A 19,410-nucleotide genomic window follows, 5' to 3' on the forward strand; every position below is an offset into this window, starting at 1 on the left:
TCTCTCGATGTAGTCTCACCAGTGCCTTATACAACTGTAGCAAAACATCCCTACTTCTGTACTTCATGCCCGTCAGAATAAATTATAATGTTCCATTTGCTGTCTTAATCACTTGCTGTGTTCGCATACTAACTTTTTGTAATTCATGTACTAAGACAACCAGGTATCTCTCCACCTCAGAGTCAGCTATGTCTTGTCAACCCTAAAGTGACGCATTTATGCTCGTTTCCTGTTAATTAATTGTCAATCCATGCTAATATGTTACACATCATGAGTTCTTATTTTGTGTAGTAATCTTTAATGTGGCACTTTGTCAGAAGCTTTGTGGCATACAGGTTCCCCTTTATCCAAATTGCTTGTTGGTTCCTCTAGGAATTCTGATAAATCAGTCAAACACTATTTCTCTTTCACAAAACCATGTTCACTTTGCTTAATTGCATTGAGATTTACTAAGCATCCAGCAGTAACTTCTTAAATAATAGATTCCAGTATTTTTCCCATGACATGTTAAACTAACCAGATTACAGTGTTGTGCTTTCTGCCTCCTTCCTTTATTGAATAAAACAGTAACATTCACTATTTTCTGATCTGATGGGATCTTTCTGGAATCTAGGAAAATCAAACCAATACATCTAAAATTTCAGCAGTTTCTTCTTTTAAGACTATAGGATGAAACCCACCAGGATTTTGTCAGCTTTTAATTTTCTCAGTATCCTTTCCCTGATGGTTGTAATTGTTTTAACTCCTCCCTCCCTTTCACTCTTAATTTATAACTATTTCTGAGATGATATTTGTGTTCTCTACGATGAAGACAAATGCAAAATATCAGTTTAATTCATCTACTATTAATTCCCTGGAGAGACACTCTAGAGGATCGACACACACTCTAGAGGACCAACACTCACTTGAGTTACCCTTCCTTTTTAAATAACTAAAGAAACTCTTACTGTCTGTTTTTATATTTCTGGCTAGCTTTCTACCATGCTCTAATCTCTCACTCTTCATTATTCTTCGTCATTCTTTTAGTCATTCTTTGCTGGTTTTTATACTCTGTGTGATCTTCTGACCTGCCACTAATATTCACGGAATTACACACTTTTTCTTTTAATATAATACTGGGCCCGGTTTTACCGTTTTCTTTGAGTGCTGAATCTGGGCATAATTCAGATCCGACTTGGAAATCTGCTCTCAGGCCTCCCCATATGCACTTAGCTTGAAAAAAAAATCACAGGTCTGAATTGTGCTGTGGGGCTTATCACGCTTGAAATGATCGAAGCTCTGAACTGCGCATGCGCAGTGAGAGAAGTAATTTGAAAAATGTCCCTGTCACATTGCTCCCAGGCCGCAAAAGGCAGATAAAGCGGGAGCAATGGCCCCTGCAGGTATCTCCTCACCCCCACAATATAACTGTCCCCCTTATCCACCACCTCTCCCCCACCATCCAGAGCAATTGCTGCCCTTTGCCCCCACTGATTTGCCTACAGAGTGGCCCCCTTCCTCACCACCCCCTGTCTCCTTGCTCCTCGCCACCGCCCCGCCCCCCCCCCCCCACCCCCAATCCACCAGAGAACGATGCCCCCCTTCCCTGGCAGAAAATGATCAGGCCTCCCTTCTCTTTGCTCCCCTACTACCACCACCAGAGAACGATCCAACAGGCCTCCTTCCCCTCTCCACCACCGATCTGAGGTAGAGAGCTGTTGGAAGCTCTGAACTTACCTCTTCAGAAGCTGGAGCGCTGAAACAAACCTTTGCCGAGCAGGTCTGTTTCACGCTGAATCTGGATGCATGAACACAATGGTAAAGGGGAAAATGCTGGTAAACTTGGGCAGGCAGCCCATTAATTCAATTTAAATACATGTAAATGCATTTAACTTGTCATTGTGCCCATTTTGGGCACGAATTGGATTGCGGCCATTTTCAGGCCTTGGTAAAATGGGCATCTGCATAGGCATGGGTCACGTTAATGGCCCGACTTTACCAAGTTTTCATGCCCGAAAATGGGCGCAACGCAATGGTAAAATCGGGCCCACTGTCTTTAACTTCCTTAGTTAGCTACGGGTGGTGTGCCCTTCCTCCAGCTTCCTCCTTTCTCAGTGATGCGTACCTTTACTGAGTGTTATGAAGTATGTCCTTAAATGGCCACTGCTGTTTCTCTGTTGTCCTATCCCATAATTTAATTTTCCAATTGACTTTAACCAGCCCTAACGTCTTACCGTCATAATTATCTTAATTAAGTTTAAAACATTCATCTTAGACCTACTGTCTCTCTTTAACTGAACACGAAATTTAATCTACCTTGGAATACCTTAACTATGAGATCAATCATTAATTCTCCTTGTTGCACAGTACCAGATCTAGAAAAAGTTCCTCCCGGAGAGGCTGTGGAATGTGCTGTTCCAAGAAACCACTCAACAAACACACCTCCTAGGCAACCGATAAGCAGACTGAAATCACCGTGATTATTGTTGAGCCTTTGTCACAAGCTCTGATCATCTTGTCCTGAATAGCCTGTCGTACAGTGTGGTTTCTGTTAAGACGGCCTTAAACTACTCCCACAAGTGACGTCCCACCTTTACTATTCCTTATGTCTACCCAAACTAATGCTACATTTTAAATGAAAGCAAAATATTACAGATGCTGGAAATGTAAAATAAAAACAGAAAATGCTGGGTAAACTCTTAATAGGTGGACAGCATGGTAGTAGTGGTTAGCACTGCTGCTTCACAGCGCTAGGGATCTAGGCTCAATTCTGGCCTTGAGTGACTATCTGCAGTTTGCATGTTCTCCCCATATTTGCATGGGTTTCTTCCGAGTGCTCCAGTTTCCTCCACATTTCAAAGATATACAGATTGGGTTGACTGGCCATATTAAATTGCCTATTAATGTTGCGGGACTGGCGGGGTAAATGTGTGGGGTTGCAGGGATGAGGCTTGCGTGGGGTTGTTGTCAGTGAAGGCCTGATGGGCCATATGGCGGCCTTTTGCACTGTGGAGATTCTGTGAACTCAGCAGGTCACCATGGCCAGCATACCCTTTCTTAGGTGAGACCAAAATTTAGGCTTTCCAGACAGCTGTCTCCATTTTAAGGATCCTAATGTGTAGCCCATCTTAAAAAGGAAATATAGTTTTTGTGCATCTTAGGTCAGTTCTGGTGGCAGTCCTGCAGTTGACATGCATTCCAGTTGTTACAAGTCAGGTCAGATGCTTCAAGGTGTTTTATGAAGCTTGCCTGACCTGCTTCATTTTGTATTAATGCAGCGAGGAACAGGAATACTGGATGAGCTTCCAACAAGGTTGGGGTTTTAGACTCATAGAGGTTTACAACATGGAAACAGGCCCTTTGGTCCAACCTGTCCATGGCACCCCTTTTTTAAAAAATCCCTAAACTAATCCCAATTGTTCGCATTTGGCCCATATCCCTCTATACCCATCATACCCATGTAACTATCTAAATGCTTTTTAAAAGACAAAATTGTACCCACCTCTCCTACTACCTTTGGCAGCTTGTTCCTGAAGTCACCACCCTCTGTGTGAAAAAAATTGCCCCTCTGGGCACTTTTTTATCTCTCCCCTTTCACCTTAAACCTACACCCTCCAGTTTTAGAACAGATAAAATATATTGACTATCTAGCTGATCTGTGCCCCACATTATTGTATAGACCTCTATTAGATCACCCCTCAGCCTCCTATGCTCCAGAGGAAAAAGTCCTAGTCTATCCAGCCTCTCCTTATAACTTAATCCATCAAGTTCTGGTAGCAAAACTAGTAAATCTTTTCTGCACTCTTTCTAGTTTAATAATATCCTTTCTATAATAGGGTGACCAGAATTACACACAGTATTCCAAGTGTGGCCTTATCAATGTTTTGTACAACTTCAACACGACATTCCAACTCCTGTATTCAGTGTTCTGACCAATGAAACCAAGTATGCCAAATGCCTTCTTCACCAATCTGTCTGCCTGTTACCCCACTTTCAAGAAGCTATGAACATGTACCCTTAGAAGTCTGTTCTATAATTCTCCCCAGTGCCTTATCATTGACTGAGTAAGTCCTGCCCTGGTTCAGTCTACCAAAATGCATCACCTCACATTTGTCTAAATTAAACTCTATCTGCCATTTGTCAGCCCACTGGCCCAATTGATCAAGATCCTGTTGCATTTGGAGATAACATTCTTCACTGTTCACTATGCCACCAATCTTAGTGTCATCTGCAAACTTACTAACCATGCCTCCAATATTCTCATCCAAATCATTAATATAAATGACAAATAACAGTGGACCAACACTGATTCCTGAGGCACACCGCTGGTCACAGACCTCCAGTTTGAAAAACAATTCTTTACAACCACCCTCTCCATCTAGATACCTCACCCTGGATCCCGTGAGATTTAATCTAATGCAGCAACCTACCAAGCGGTACTTTGTCAAAGGCCTTGCTATAAAGTCCATGTAGACAACATCAACTGCGCTGCCCTCATCTACCTTCTTGGTTACCCCTTCAAAAAACTCAATTAAATTTGTGAGACATGATGTTCCACTCACAACGTCATGCTGACTGTCCCTAATCAGTCCTTGCGTCTCTAAATTCCTGTATATCCTGTCTCTCAAAATACCTTCCAACAATTTACCCACCACAAATGTGAGGTTGACTGGCCTGTAGTTCCTAGGCTTTTCCCTGAAGCCCTTTTTAAACAAAGGCACAACATTTGTCACGCTCCAATCTTCAGGCACCTCACTCGTGACTATTGATGATTCAAATATCCCAGCTGGGGGACCCATAATTTCTTCCCTAGCCTCCCACAATGTCCTGGGATATACTTCATCTGATCCCAGGGATTTATCTACTTTGATGCACTTTAAGACTTCCAGCACCACCACCTCTGTAATATGTACACTCCTCAAGACATCACTATTCATTTTCCCCAAGTTTCTAGCATCCAGGCTTTTCTCAACAGTAAATACTGATGAGAAATATTCATTTAGGATCTCATCCATCTCTTGTGGATCCACACATAGTTGACCTTGTTGATCCTTAACAGGCCATACTCTCTCTCTCGTTACTCTTTTGCCTTTTATGTATTTGTAGAAGCTGTTTGGATTCCCCTTTGCCTTATCTGCCAAAACAATCTCGTGTTCCCCTTTTGCCTGCTTGATTTCTCTCTTAACTCTACTCCTGCTCCCCCTATACTCTTCAAGGGATTCACTTGATCCCAGCTACCTATGAATGTCATGTGCCTCTTTCTTCCACTTGACCAGGGCTTCAATATCCCGACTCATCCAGGGTTCCCTACTTCTGCCAGCTTTGCCCTTCACTCTAAAAGGAATGTGTTTACTCTGAGCCCTTTTGAAAGCATGCCACTTACCAGACGTCCCTTTGCCTTCCCACAGACTCCCTCAATTAACTTTTGAAAGTTCCTGCCCGATACCATCAGAATTAGCCTTGTCCTAATTTAGAATTTTAACTTCTGGGCCGGACCTATCATTCTCCATAGCTATCTTAAAACCAATAGAATTATGAAAGTGATCCCTCACTAACACTTCTGTTACTTGCCTTTCCTTACTTCCCGAGAGGAGGTCAAGTTTTGCCCCCTCTCTAGTCGGGCCATCCACACACAATGAGAAATTCCTCCAGAATACACTCAACAAATTTCTTTCCATCCAACCACCTAGTACTATGACTGTCCCAGTCAATGTTGGGAAAGTTAAAATCTCCAACTATTACCACCCTATTTTCCTTGGAGCTATCTGTAATCTCCTTACATATTTGCTCCTCAATTTCCCTATTTTTGGGGCCTTATAGTACAACACCATTAAAGTGATTTCCCTCTTCTTATTCCTCAGTTCTACCCATATAGACTCAGTGGTCGAACTCTCAGATATATCCCCTCTCAGTGTGGCCGTGCTGCTTTCCCTAATCAAAAGTGCAACTCCCCTTCCTCTCTTACCTCCTATTCTATCTTTCCTGTAGCATCTGTACTCTGGACTGTTGAGCTGTCAGTCCTGTCCCTCTCTTAGCAGTATTTCAGTAATTGCTATAATATCCCAGTCCCACGTACCTATCCATGCCCTGAGTTCATCTGCCTTGCCTGTCAGGCCTCTTGCGTTGAAACAAATGCAGTTTAATCTGGACTTTGCTCTGTCTTGCTTTTGCCTGATCTGTCTTATACTAGGATTACTGACACTGCCTTTACTACTTAATGTGCTCTGTTTAACTTCTGCGCTGTCCTCAAACTTCTCTTCTGTCTCTCTACCGCTTTGGATCCCACCCCCCTGCCAAACTAGTTTAAACCCTCCCGAATCTCCTCACCAAGATGTTAGTCCCCCTCCAGTTCAGAGGTAACCCATCCCTCTTGAACAGGTCAGCCCTTCCCCAGAAAAGATCCCAATGATCCAAAAATCTAAATCCCTGCCCCCTACACCAGCTCTCAAGCCAGGCATTCATCTGCCCAATCCTCCTATTTGTACTCTCACTAGCATGTGGCAGCGGTAGTAATCCTGAAATTACTATCTTTGAGGTCCTGCACTTCAGCCTTCTGCCTAACTCTCTCTATTCGCATTTCAGGACCTCATCCCTTTTCCTATCTATGTCATTGGTACCAATATATACGACCTCTACTGTTCACCCTCCCCCTTAAGAATGTCCTGCAATCGCTCAAAGACATCCTTGACCCTGACACCATGGAGGCAACACACTATCCTAGTTCTTTTTTTCTGGTTTATTTCTTTGTCCCTTCATGTTATATGCAGATGCCTCCCAGATCTATATGATATGTTTATCAGCCAAATATCAGGGAGCTTTAATTCATGATTTGTTCAGGCTTGGTTTACCACAAAATATGTATTTCTGACAATAGTAAAATTCCTGCATCTTACTCAGAAGGTTGTGGGTTCAAGTTTCAATCCAGAGATTTAAGCCTATAAGCAGGTTGTCACTATAGTGAAGTACTGAGAGAATACTGCAGTGTTGGAGGCACTGTTTATGAGATGCAACAATACGTCAAGAATTCCTGCTCAGGTCCGTGTAAATGATACCAGGGAACTATTTGCAGAAAAGCAGGGGAGTTTTCCTTAATGTCATGGCTAATGTATGCTTTTCAACCTATCCATACCACTGAACCTGATTATCTGATTCAGGTCTTCCAAGCTGAGAGTCATGAGATGAGATATTGGGTAAATACTAGAAGCTTTTTGCTGATGGAATGATGTAGCAACTTGCTGTCTCAGGTTTGATTGCTACTGTAAAAAGGCCATGTTGCTTTTGTTGGACGTTCAGCTCTTTTCCAGCTTCTCCATCCTGTATTCCCCCCCTGCCCAAATTGAAGTCAAGAACTAAAACTCCCCATTCCTACACTCTGCCATGTGACACCTGAAGCCTCCCCACTCCCCTTCTGCTCAACAAGTCTTGTAGCCTCTCAAAGTCTGAGTCATTAAGAGCCACGGATGATAGAAGCTTGGACAGGACTGACCTGGTCATTTATTTCATTGCTGGTCATGGGAGCTTCTGTGTACGTTGGCTGTCATGTTTCCTACATTACAACAGTTACTACAAATGAAAAATATTCTGTAAGAGACTTTGGAATGTTCCAAGATCAAGGAAGTGCATGTTTTCTTTGTTCACTAATTCAGATGTATTTACTATTATTTACAGGTTCATCAAGAAGCAGGGGTTAGATCGACTTTTCCATGAATGTGACAACCACATGTGGCGCCTTGGAGACAGACTGATTCCTGAAGGCATTGTGGTGGATGGTGGTTCTGACTGGTTCGTCCTGACTCGCAAGTTTGTTGATTATGTGGTGTACACGCAGGATGAGTTGGTTATTCAGCTAAAACAGTTCTATTGGTACACACTACTTCCAGCTGAGGTGAGAACTTGCAGCAACAGAGGTCTGTCCTTTCCTAATGTGCTCAATTCTGTGCCCACCAAGATGGGGGTATTAGTGCTCAAGAATAGAAAGCTTACGATTTCAGTCACCCAGCATTAGTATCAAACTCCCAGGGCAGGTACCAAGTACAGCCAAGTTAGGTTCAGAGCAAAGCTTCCATCAGCAAAAAGATACAAAAGTCTGAGGTCAAACATCAACCAACTCGAGAACAGCTTCTTCCCTGCTGTGATCAGACTTTTGAATGGACCTACCTTGCATTAAGTTGATCTTTCTCAACACCCTAGATATGACTGTATCACTACATTCTGTGCTCTCTCCTTTCATTCTCTATGAATAGTATGCTTTGTATAGCGCAAGAACCAATACTTTTCACAGTATACTAATACATATGACAATAATAAATCAAATCAAACTTCCTCCACATTTTCCCGTTAAACATTTTGAAGATAGATGGAAAGGTTAGAGTGGGAAGAAGATGGAACATTAAAATGATAAGTGACAGGAAGCTTAGATTTATGTTTGGGAACTGAGTGAAGAAATATTTCTTGTTTTTAATTATAACTAAAGCCCTTATGCTTTCAAAAGTGTAACTTCGTGCCATGTATCTGAAATGGACAAACAATAGACTAGGGTAGGAACTTAGAGGAGAAACTTAAAATAATTATCAGGTAGAAAAAATACTATTTTGTCTCCCACTCTCTCTCTCTGATACACTCATTCTCTGTCTGTTTTTCTTGCCTCCCTTGTTGCCTCTATCCCCTCTCAATCTAACTTATGCCCCCATTCAAACCTCTTTCCATTTATGGTTATGATCACATCAAGCTTATAGTGCTTCTATCTTTAAACATTCAGTCCAACGAGCAATGCTGTAGAATAGCAGCAGTGTGTACCATCTACAAGGTGCACTGCAACTGCTTCCCAAACTTCCTTGGCCAGCACCTCCCACACCTGCAGCCTCGACCATCTAGAAGAACCTGGGCTACAGATACATGGGGACACTACCAGTTGCAAGTTCCCCTCCAAGCCACACATGTCTCTGATTTGGAATGATATTGCCATTCCTTCACCGCCATTGGATCAAAATCCTGGAGCTCCCTTCCTAACATGACTGCAATGATTCTAGGTGGTGGTGGTGGCAATTAAGGATGCGCAACAAATCTAGCTTTAATTGCCAGTGATGCCAATAATCCGTAAAACAATTTAAAAGTTTATGGCCTCTATCGAGAGATTCTTGGCATGATAAGTATTAAGATCCTAAAATGACGTTGTTGTTTGCATTATCAAGGGCTACCAGCTGTTGAAATGAAACCAATTTATGTACAAACACGAGCCTTTGAGAATGCTATAGTAACCTTTATATGCACACGTTATCAATTCCTTTCAGAGTCTCCCTGCCTTCAAATATTTTAACTATGGAACTCAATGTAAAATGGAATTCAGCATAAATATACTTTTGTATAAGATGGATTCTATTATAAACTTTTGATCTTGATCACAAACAGTAATTAAGAGCTATTGATGGCTCTTAATTGATGGGTTGCAGATTGGTCGGTAGGACTGCTGAGGAACAATGGAGGATCTTTAAGGAGATCTTTCTTGGTGCTCAGCAAAAATTTATTCCAATAGTAAAGAAGGATCGTAGGAGAAGGGATAATCAGCCATGGTTAATGAAGGAGTTAAAGAAGAGTATTAAATTAAAAGCTGATGCATTTAGAGTGGCTAAAAATAGTGGGTGAGTAGAGGATTGGGAGAGGTTTAAAAATCAACAAAGAATGACGAAGAAGTTGATAAAGAAAGGAAGGATAGACTATGAAGCTAAACTAGCGCTAAATATAAAAAAGGATATTAAGAGTTTTTATAAATATGTAAAGAGGAGGAGGTTGGCTAGGGTGAATGTTGGACCCTTAGAGGATGAGAGGGGGGATTTAGTGGTGGGGGATGAGGAAATGGCTGAGGCCTTAAATAAGTTTTTTGCATCGGTCTTCACAGAGGAGGACGCGAATAGTTTGCCGGGTATTAACGATAGAAGGATGGCAGGAGTTGAGGGCCTAAATGAGATCACTGTCACTAGAGAGGTAGTGCTCGACAGACTAGTGGGACTGATGGTGGACCAGTCCCCAGGACCAGATGGAATACATCCCAGGGTTCTGAAGGAAATGGCGGAGGTGATAGTGGATGCCTTAGTGATTATTTTCCAAACCTCGCTGGATTCTGGGGAAGTGCCGGAAGATTGGAAAACGGCTAATGTTACGCTGCTGTATAAAAAGGGTAGCAGGCAAAAGGCAGGGAATTATAGGCCGGTTAGTTTAACGTCTGTTGTAGGAAAAATGCTTGAATCCGTCATCAAAGAAGAAATAGCGAGGCATCTTGAGAAGAATTGTTTGATAGAGCAGACGCAGCACGGATTCGTTAAGGGGAAGTCGTGTCTGACGAATTTATTGGAATTCTATGAGGAAGCGTCTTGTGCGGTGGACGGAGAGGAACCAGTGGATGTGGTGTTTCTTGATTTTCAGAAGGCGTTTGATAAGGTGCCGCACAAAAGGTTGTTACAGAAGGTTAGGGGGCATGGAGTTGGGGGTAAGGTGTTAGCGTGGATAGAGGATTGGCTGTCAAATAGGAGGCAGAGAGTAGGTGTCAATGGGTGCTATTCGGATTGGCTAGTGGAGTGCCCCAGGGATCGGTGCTGGGGCCTCAGCTATTTACCATTTATATAGATGATCTGGAGGAGGGAGCTGAGTGCAGGGTGTCGAAATTTGCTGATGACACAAAGATAAGTGGAAAACTAAATTCTGCGGAGGGTGTAGAAAGTCTGCGGAGGGTGTAGAAAGTCTGCAGAGGGATCTAGATAGGCTGAGCGAGTGGGCGAGGACCTGGCAGATGGAATACAATGTTGGCAAGTGTGAGGTTATCCACTTTGGCAGGAATAATAGTAGGAGGGACTACTACTTAAAGGGCGAAAAGCTGCAGCATGCTACGGTGCAGAGAGACCTGGGGGTCCTTGTGCATGAGTCGCGAAAACCCAGCCTACAGGTGCAGCAGGCGATCAGGAAGGCAAATGGGATGCTGGCTTTCATAGCGAGGGGGATTGAATACAAAAGTAGGGAGGTCTTGCTGCAACTGTACAGGGCACTGGTGAGGCAGCAGCTGGAGTACTGTGTGCAGTTTTGGTCGCCGCACTTGCGCAAGGATATTTTGGCCTTGGAGGGAATGCAGAGGAGGTTCACTAGGCTGATACTGGAGTTGAGGGGGTTGAACTATGAAGAGAGGCTGAATAGACTGGGATTGTACTCGTTGGGAGTTTAGAAGGATGAGGAGGGATCTTATTGAGACGTATAAGATGACGAAGGGGATGGATAGGGTAGAGGTGGAGAGGTTCTTCCTGCTCAGAAAGGACAGCAAGACTAGAGGGCACAGCCTCAAGATAAGGGGGGGGGTCAATTTAGAACGGAGTTGAGGAGGAACTTCTTCACTCAAAGGGTGGTGAATCTCTGGAATTCTCTGCCCGTTGAAGTGGTGGAGGCTACTTCGCTAAATATATTTGAAAGGCGGGTAGATAGGTTTTTCGTAGGCAAGGGGATTAAGGGTTATGGGGAGAAAGCGGGAAAGTGGAACTGATCCACTTCAGATCAGCCATGATCTTATTGAATGGCGGGGCAGGCTCGAGGGGCTAGATGGCCTACTCCTGCTCCTATTTCTTATGTTCTTATGGCTGGTTCTCACTAGGCCACAATGAAGTGGTGGGAATTAACACCTGCTTTTTTTCTCATTTTATAGTTTGAACTCCCTTTTAACCTCTAGTTGGTTAATAATTGGACTTACCCACACTGTTGAAGGACTGATACTGCACTAGAATGCCCAACTCTTTACACAGAATGATAATGAGGATCCCCTGAGCTTGGAGACCACTGTTTGTGTTTTGTCAGTGACCTTTTGTTATATCCTCCTTTCTATAGTCCTTCTTCCACACAGTGCTGGAGAACAGCCACATGTGTGAGACACTGGTGGACAACAACCTGCGAGTCACCAACTGGAACCGGAAACTTGGCTGCAAGTGCCAATACAAACATATTGTGGATTGGTGCGGCTGCTCACCAAACGACTTCAAGCCACAAGATTTCATAAGACTTCAGGTAAAGAGGAACTTTTCTGTCTGTCTGAACATCCACACTTTTCATAGGTAGGAACTAGTTTCAATGGAAGCATTGGGTTGATGCAGCAAAGCACATTACAGGTATAGCAATGTAGCAGTTCTGTAACTGGTCCAGTAATCTAGAGAGCATGAGTTCAAATCCCAGTTTGCGAATTTGAATGGTTTTGGAAATACAAAACTGATATCAGTTAAAATATTTTTTATTCATTTGTGGATTGTGGGTGTCGCTAACAAGGCTGCCATTTGTTGCCAATCCTTAGTTGCCCTTTAGAAAATAAAGCTTATTTATTAGTCACAAGTAAGGCTTACATTAACACTGCAATGAAGTAACTGTGAAATTCCCCCTGTTGCCACGCTCTGGCGCCTTTTCGGGTCAATGCACCTAACCAGCACGTCTTTCAGAAAGAAGAGTGATGCTTTAATGATTGTAAGTGAAGGTGCTCCCATGGTGCTGTGAGAGTTCCTGAATTTTGAGCTGGTGACTGTGTTTTTCAGGATAATGTGTGGTTTGGCGGGGAACTTGCAAGTGGTCATGTTTGCATTCACTTGATATCTGCACCCAGGTGGTAGAGGTTATAGATTTGAAAGATGTTGTGGAGGAAACATGGTGAACTGACCATGAGGCTGGTGTGTGGGGGGAGGGCTTAAAAATGCAGTTGATTCACTACTGTCTCACAGGGAAGAAAACCTACCATACTTAACTGTTCTGTCTTCAGTCCCACCCTTATGTGGTTGATTGTTAACTGTTATAACATTGGCTGGAATTTTAAGTCCCCTTTTCCCTTCAAAGAGAGGTTTGGCAGGCAGGAAGGGCATAAAATTGTACATCCAATTATCTAAAGATATAGGTGCTAAATAGCTCAGAAAACAAGGTGTTCAGGAAAAATAGGGAAGGAAAGAAAATAGGAAAGAGTCTCAGCATTGTTTAAAGAGAACATTGCAGTGCTGGAGAGGGAGGATGTACGTCTTCTATATTGAGCCAAAAGCTAGAACTCAAACAGTAGAAGTAGGATTACATTGCTGGTTATGTTGCTGAGCGATCAAACAAGTGGGAAAGGTACAGAGGAACAAATCTGCAAGAAAATTGCAGAATTATACAGTGATCATAATGAGGAATTTTAAATATCTTAATTAATACAAATTAGCTTGCCGACGCAAGGATAACTTCACCTCCCCTTTACTCATGCCCGGGGTACTCCGACTGCCCTCCGTTTGCCTCCCAGATCACAAACGCTCGTGGCTCAAGGGAAATGTCATGATCGTGTGCTTCGCTTCTCTCTCCACCCCCCTCCAGAAATAATGGGCTCTTGTCAGAAAGGTACAGCGATAATCGTCCAGGATTTCAGCTACATATAAACTGGAAAAGTCAGATAGGCGAAGGTTGCCTGAATGAAGAGTTTATAGAATATTTTTAAGATAGCTTCTTAAATCAGCACGTTCTGGAGCTATCCAGAAAGCAGGCTATACCACAACTGGTATTGTGCGAGAAGATAGGATTAATTAATGACCTCACAGTGAATGTGCCCCAAGGAAGCAGTGATCTAAATATGATTGGATTTTATATATAGAACATAGAACCCTACAGTGCAGAAAGAGGCCCTTCGGCCCATCGACCACAATCCCACCCAGGCACTGCTGCCATATCCCTACATATTATACTCACTAATCCCTCTAACCTACACATCTCAGGATACTAAGGGGCAATTTCTTAGCATGGCCAATCAACCTAACATGCACATCTTTGGACTGTGGGAGGAAACAGTAGCACCTGGAGGAAACCCACGCAGACACGAGGAGAATGTGCAAACTCCACACAGACAGTGACCCGAGCTGGGAATCAAACCCACGACCCTGGAGCTGTGAAGCAGCAGTGCTAACCACTGTGCTACTGTGCCGCCCACATATTTGAAGCATAAAAACAAATAGTAAACATTTCTGTAGATATTTGCAAAAGAAGTTAACAGAGTGAACGCTGGTCCTATAGAAAGTGAATCTAGGGAATTAATAATGGAAAATAAGGCGTTAGCAGGTGAATTGAAAAGGGTATTTTGCATCAGTCATCGTCGGAGGATACAAGTAATGTTCGAGAAATAGCTGTAATTCAGGAAATGGGAGAGAGGGAGGAATTCAAGAAAATTTCAGTCACCAGAGAAGGAGTGGTACTGAGCAAATGGTTGGAGCAGCAGCCTGACAAGTCCCCAGTCCCAATGGTTCTCAGGCCCTCAAAGAAGTGGCTGATGAGATAGCTGATGCATTTGTTTTAATTTTCCAAAATTCCTTCGACTGGAGGAAGATTCCATTAAATTGGGAAATAGTGTACTTCCTTATACAAAAAGGGAAGGAAATGGAAAGCAGGAAATTACAGCTAAGTCCTGCCTTTTGCGACTTCCTTGTTCATGATTTACTTCCCTGTGCTTTGCACACTGCATCACCCATCATGGGATCAATCTTCACTCAACTGGGCTTTTTCTCCTCTCGTCTTTCCCTTGTGCTTTTGATCAGTGAAGGTGACACGGTGGCTCATCGTATTGCCTATGCTTAAAATAAAATGGCAATCGAGGCTTTTATTAATCAAATCATTATTTTCTGTGAGCTGAATTGCTGCCTGAACAATTTTGAAATCTTCATTGATGTACTGTATTGCTCAGAGGCTTCCCCCCTCTGTCTTATAAAGGTACTGCACCATAATTTGTTGGAACATACCTAATTAAGTCCCTTTGAAAAACATGTTCATTATTCACAGTTTCACTGTTTGCAAGGTTTCATGGCAACATCATCCCCATGGAAGGTGAGTCTTTACTGTACAGGCCTATTAACTGAACACCTGTTCTGGAGAAAATGAGAAGCAGTAATTAAAATTGTTATAGTAGGACACTTGGAAAATTCAAGATAATCAGGTAGAATGAATGTGGTTTTGTAAAAGGGAAATTATCAACCAATTTATTGGAGTTTTTGGAGAAGTAACTTGTGCTGTGGTTTAGAGGAACCAGTGGATGTTTGATGGTGATACATTTATTTCCAGAAGTCATAGAATCCTTACAGCCAGAGAGTGGTGAACCTGTAGAACTCTTTTCCACAGAAGGCTGTGGAGGCTAGGTCATTGAGTGTCTTTAAGACTGAGATAAATAGGCTCTTGATTGATAAGTGGATTAGGGGTTATAGGAAAAGGCTGGAGAATGGGGATGAGAGAAAAAGAATCAGCCATGATTGAATGGTGGACCTGACTTAAGAACATAAGAAATAGGAGCAGGAGTAGGCCATCTAGCCCTTCGAAACTGCCCCGCCATTCAATAAGATCATGGCTGATCTGTCGTGGCTCAGTTCCACATTCCCGCCCTCTTCCCATAACCCTTAATCCCCTCTCTTATCAAAAACCCATCAACCCGCGTCTTAAAAATATTTAGCGAGGCAGCCTCCACCACTTCAACGGGCAGAGAATTCCAGAGATTCACCAGCCTTTGAGTGAAGAAGTTCCTCCTCAACTCCGTTCTAAACCGCCCCCCCTTTATCTTGAGGCTGTGCCCCCTAGTCCTACTGTCTTTTTTGAGCGGGAAGAGTCTCTCCACCTCTATCCTATCCATCCCATTCATCACCTTATATGTCTCAATGAGATCTCCCCTCATTCTTCTAAACTCTAACGAGTACAAGCCTAGTTTATTCAGCCTCTCCTCATAGCTCAACCCCCTCAACTCCGGTAGTGGCCCGAGTGGCCTAATTCTGCCCCTATATCTTATGGTCTTATGGAAAGAGGCCATTCAGTCCATTGAACCTGCACCAACAACAATCCTACCCAGGTCATATCCCTGCAACCTCATGTATTTACCCTGCTAATTTCCCTGACACTAAGGGGAATTGAGCATGGGCAATCAACCTAACTGACACATCTTTGGACTCCATTTGAGAAGATACTACATCAAAGGATATTGGGGAAAATAAAAGCTCATGATGTAGAGAGTAATGTATTGGTCTAAATAAAAGATTGGCTAGCTAACTGAAAACAGAGAATAGGCATAAATGGGTAATTTTCTGTTTGACAAGACATACTTCTCGTGGAAACCTATGTTAGTGAATGCTGGGCCTAGAGAGGATGCCATGGCAACAGTTTGGGCATGCACGCTGTGATTAATGCTGAACTCAACTGCGTGGTTTACTAAGTTCATAAATTCATTGAATACAGATTCAGAAATCAGCAGTGCATGGTGCCATGATATACTGACACAGCTCAAATGTCTGACTTTCTAGTGCTGCACATGAGGTTTGCAGTGTCAAACAAGCTCTTGGACATGGCTTTACTTTTGGAATGCAGGTTGTATGTAGCCTTGCATAAGAACATAAAAACTGCGAGGAGGAGTACACTGTATGGCCCTGCAAGCCTGCTTCACCATTCAATGTGACTATAGCTGATCTTTGCCTTTAATTCCATTTTCCCATCCTGCCCACTCCTCATATCTCTTAATTTCCCGAGAGATCAAAAATCTGTCCATCCCAGCCTTGAATGTGTTCAATGATGGTGCATCTTCATTCCTCTGGGCTAGAGAATTCCAAAGATTTATAATCCTGTGAATAAGGAAATTTCTTTTCCTCTCAGTACCAAATGATCATCCCCTTGTCCTGAGACTGTGCCTGTGTTTTAGATCCCCCAACCAGTGAAAGCAATCCTTTGCATCCATCCTATCAAATCCCTTCAGAATTTTATAGGTTTCAATGAGATCACCTCTCATTCTTCTAAACTCCAGAAGATACAAGTCTAATTTACTAAAACTGTCATTTTAGATCCACCCCCTCACCTAGGGAACCAGTTTAATGAACTGTCGCTGCACCACCCCCAATGCAAGTACTTTAAGTATGGAGACCAAAACTGCACACAGTACTTCACATGTGGTCTAACCAAAACCCTGCATAACTGTAGCAATGTTACTTTATTCTTGTACCCCAATTCAGTTGCAAAAAAGGCCATGTGCCATATGTCTTAATTATTTATTTTACCTGCATGTTAACTTTCTGCATTCCTTGTGCCAGCACACCTAAACGTCTTTGAACATCAACACTTCAAATTTCTCGCTCTTTAAAAAAAGATTGTTTTCTTATTTTTATGACTTCATATTTCCCTGGAATTGTACTCCATCTGCCATCTTGTCTAACCTGTCTATATTTCTTTACATCCTCTATATCCACCACCTGTCCCCCAAGCTTACCTTTCTACCTAATTTGGTATCATCAGCAAATTAAGATACATTACTCCCTGTCTGTTCATCCAAGTCACTAATTTCAATTGTAAGTAGCTAAGGTCCCTACACTGATTCTTGTGGCACTTACGAGGATTGAGAGGGTAATAAAGTTGATACATAGACATTTAAATGGCATTTGATAAAGTGCAACATTATAGGCTTGTCAACCAAGTTTGAGTCCATAGGATAAAAAGGATATTTGCAGCATGGATACAAAATTGGCTGAGTGACAGAAAACAATACAATAATTCCTCACTCAATATAGTTACACACTCTGAAATTGCAATATTAATTGAAATGACTTTAAGCGTAGGAATTATTGAAACCGGAGTTAGGTCCTTTTCGATAGTTTGCCTGAAAAACAGTACTGTGGAGTCCAAGCTGAAATAACTTTTGTGAAAGAAATGCTGCATAAATTTAAATTAATGCCAGATGATTTTTCTGTCATCCAAAATAACCTTATTAATACCTCTTGTGACTTCCACAAAGAACATTTGTTCTTTCTGTCTGCTTTTAATTTGACAAGTGGAACAGCTTGCGTCAAAAATAACAGGGATGCAAAGTTCTTTACCGTTTTCCCCCTCCCCAGTCTCTCTGAAGTGAGATGTATCTTAACTGTTCACTTTTGTTTTCTTCTAAAAGTTGTTTAAGCAAGAAAATAATAGTCACCTCAGACCAAGTAGCTCAAAATGCTGTCCAGCAATGGATTGTACAACTTGAAATAAATTGGCACTCTTCCAAAATAATTTGATTTTGAATCAAATTTTACCTTTAAACGCAACATTAACTTCATGAATTAAATTTCATTCTGAATGCTCTTTTCTGTGAAATAACGGATGTTTTCGTCTACTTCCCCTGCTCCAACACTCAAAATTTCATTCCTGCCATTTGTGGAGCATTAGGAAGTCTGATGATCAACAATTCCTGCATGCAAATGACATTGGAATGAACTTTAGGTATGTACTTCATTTGCGTTGAACAGTATTGATCAGGTCAACATAGAGCTGGGAATTAGTGTAGTAATGAACTGCTGTTTCTCAAACAGACAAAGGTGTATAGCAGGGGTCCCCGCAGTGACAGTGTTAGGAACGCTGGTTTTTTCCTGATATAAATTAATGATCTAGACCTGGATGCACAGGGTAAAATTTCAAGTATTGTCGGTGACACAAGCTCGGAAGTATTGTGATCTGTGAGGATAGTGATAAACCTCAAATGGATAGAAAGCTGATGGAATAGATAAGTGACAGATGTAAGTTAAGGGAAGTGTTAAGCCTTTCACTTTGGTAGGAAGGGATGAAGAGTACATTTCTAAAAGGAATACAGGAACAGAAGGATCGGACTAGTATTCAAGGTAGGAGGTGATATAATTCAGGTCAGAAACTCCAAAGTGTTTTATGAAGCCTGCCTGGATCATAAAGTTTGCAATTTGCATTTGGCTTGGGTAAGCACGAGATGTTTCATTTCAGGTATGATTCAAATGACCCACTAGGGAATGTTTATCAAACAAAGTTTATTTAAGAGTACAGTTGACACGTATAGAAAGAAAAATAGCAATAACTTTTACTAATTAAAAACAACCATGACATTGTATAAACCATAACAGCTAAATACCATCCCAAACAAACAAATCCCATAAACAAAACCCTTGTCATGACTTAGCACAGAAAATGCAAATTCTCACGTGATGCTGGAACTTAGTCCTTTGGATGCTGCCGTTCTCTTGATACACACACAATCAAGCTTGAAATCAGAAGAGCTTCCCAACACACCAGGGGGAGAGAGTGAGAGGCTCCAGGTACTAACTTGTAAGCCACCAAGAGCAGAAGTTTCACTCAGGAAGGCATGAAACCTTGCTTCCAACTAGCTAGCAGAATTTACAATACCAGGAGAGAGAGAAAAATCCTGCTTTTCAATCTGATGTCCAAAAAGCATCTAACGTTATAAAAAAAAGCCCAACTGAAAAGGAAAGAACTCCTGTCAATCATTCTCCCTCCTAACAATGCAGGGTCATAAACCATCCCAGGAAATACCCGAGGCCCAGACTAAAAATAAACAAAACCTCATTTAAACCTTTGAAGCAGCAATAAAAGGATGTTTAGCAGATAGCTCAGCAAGAATAAAAAAACCAAAGCCGCAGAACTGCAGAG

The 19,410-nt window shown here is 42.2% G+C and overlaps 1 protein-coding gene across 2 annotated transcripts in view; it reads left to right on the forward strand.

Moving 5' to 3' along the window:
• The window catches only part of xylt2 (xylosyltransferase II), a 76,879-nt gene that overhangs the window by 38,660 nt on the left and 18,809 nt on the right, over positions 1–19,410 (forward strand). For both annotated transcript variants that reach the window (XM_080208951.1, XM_080208952.1), the window contains exons 6-7: positions 7,648–7,864; positions 11,839–12,015. In XM_080208951.1, coding sequence (XP_080065077.1) covers positions 7,648–7,864; positions 11,839–12,015 — 394 coding nt within the window. The remainder of the gene's footprint in view (positions 1–7,647; positions 7,865–11,838; positions 12,016–19,410) is intronic.

Source organism: Carcharhinus amblyrhynchos, chromosome 21 (genome assembly GCF_965287045.1).
Source record: "Carcharhinus amblyrhynchos chromosome 21, sCarAmb.v2.hapA, whole genome shotgun sequence".
NCBI classification, from domain to species: domain Eukaryota; kingdom Metazoa; phylum Chordata; class Chondrichthyes; order Carcharhiniformes; family Carcharhinidae; genus Carcharhinus; species Carcharhinus amblyrhynchos.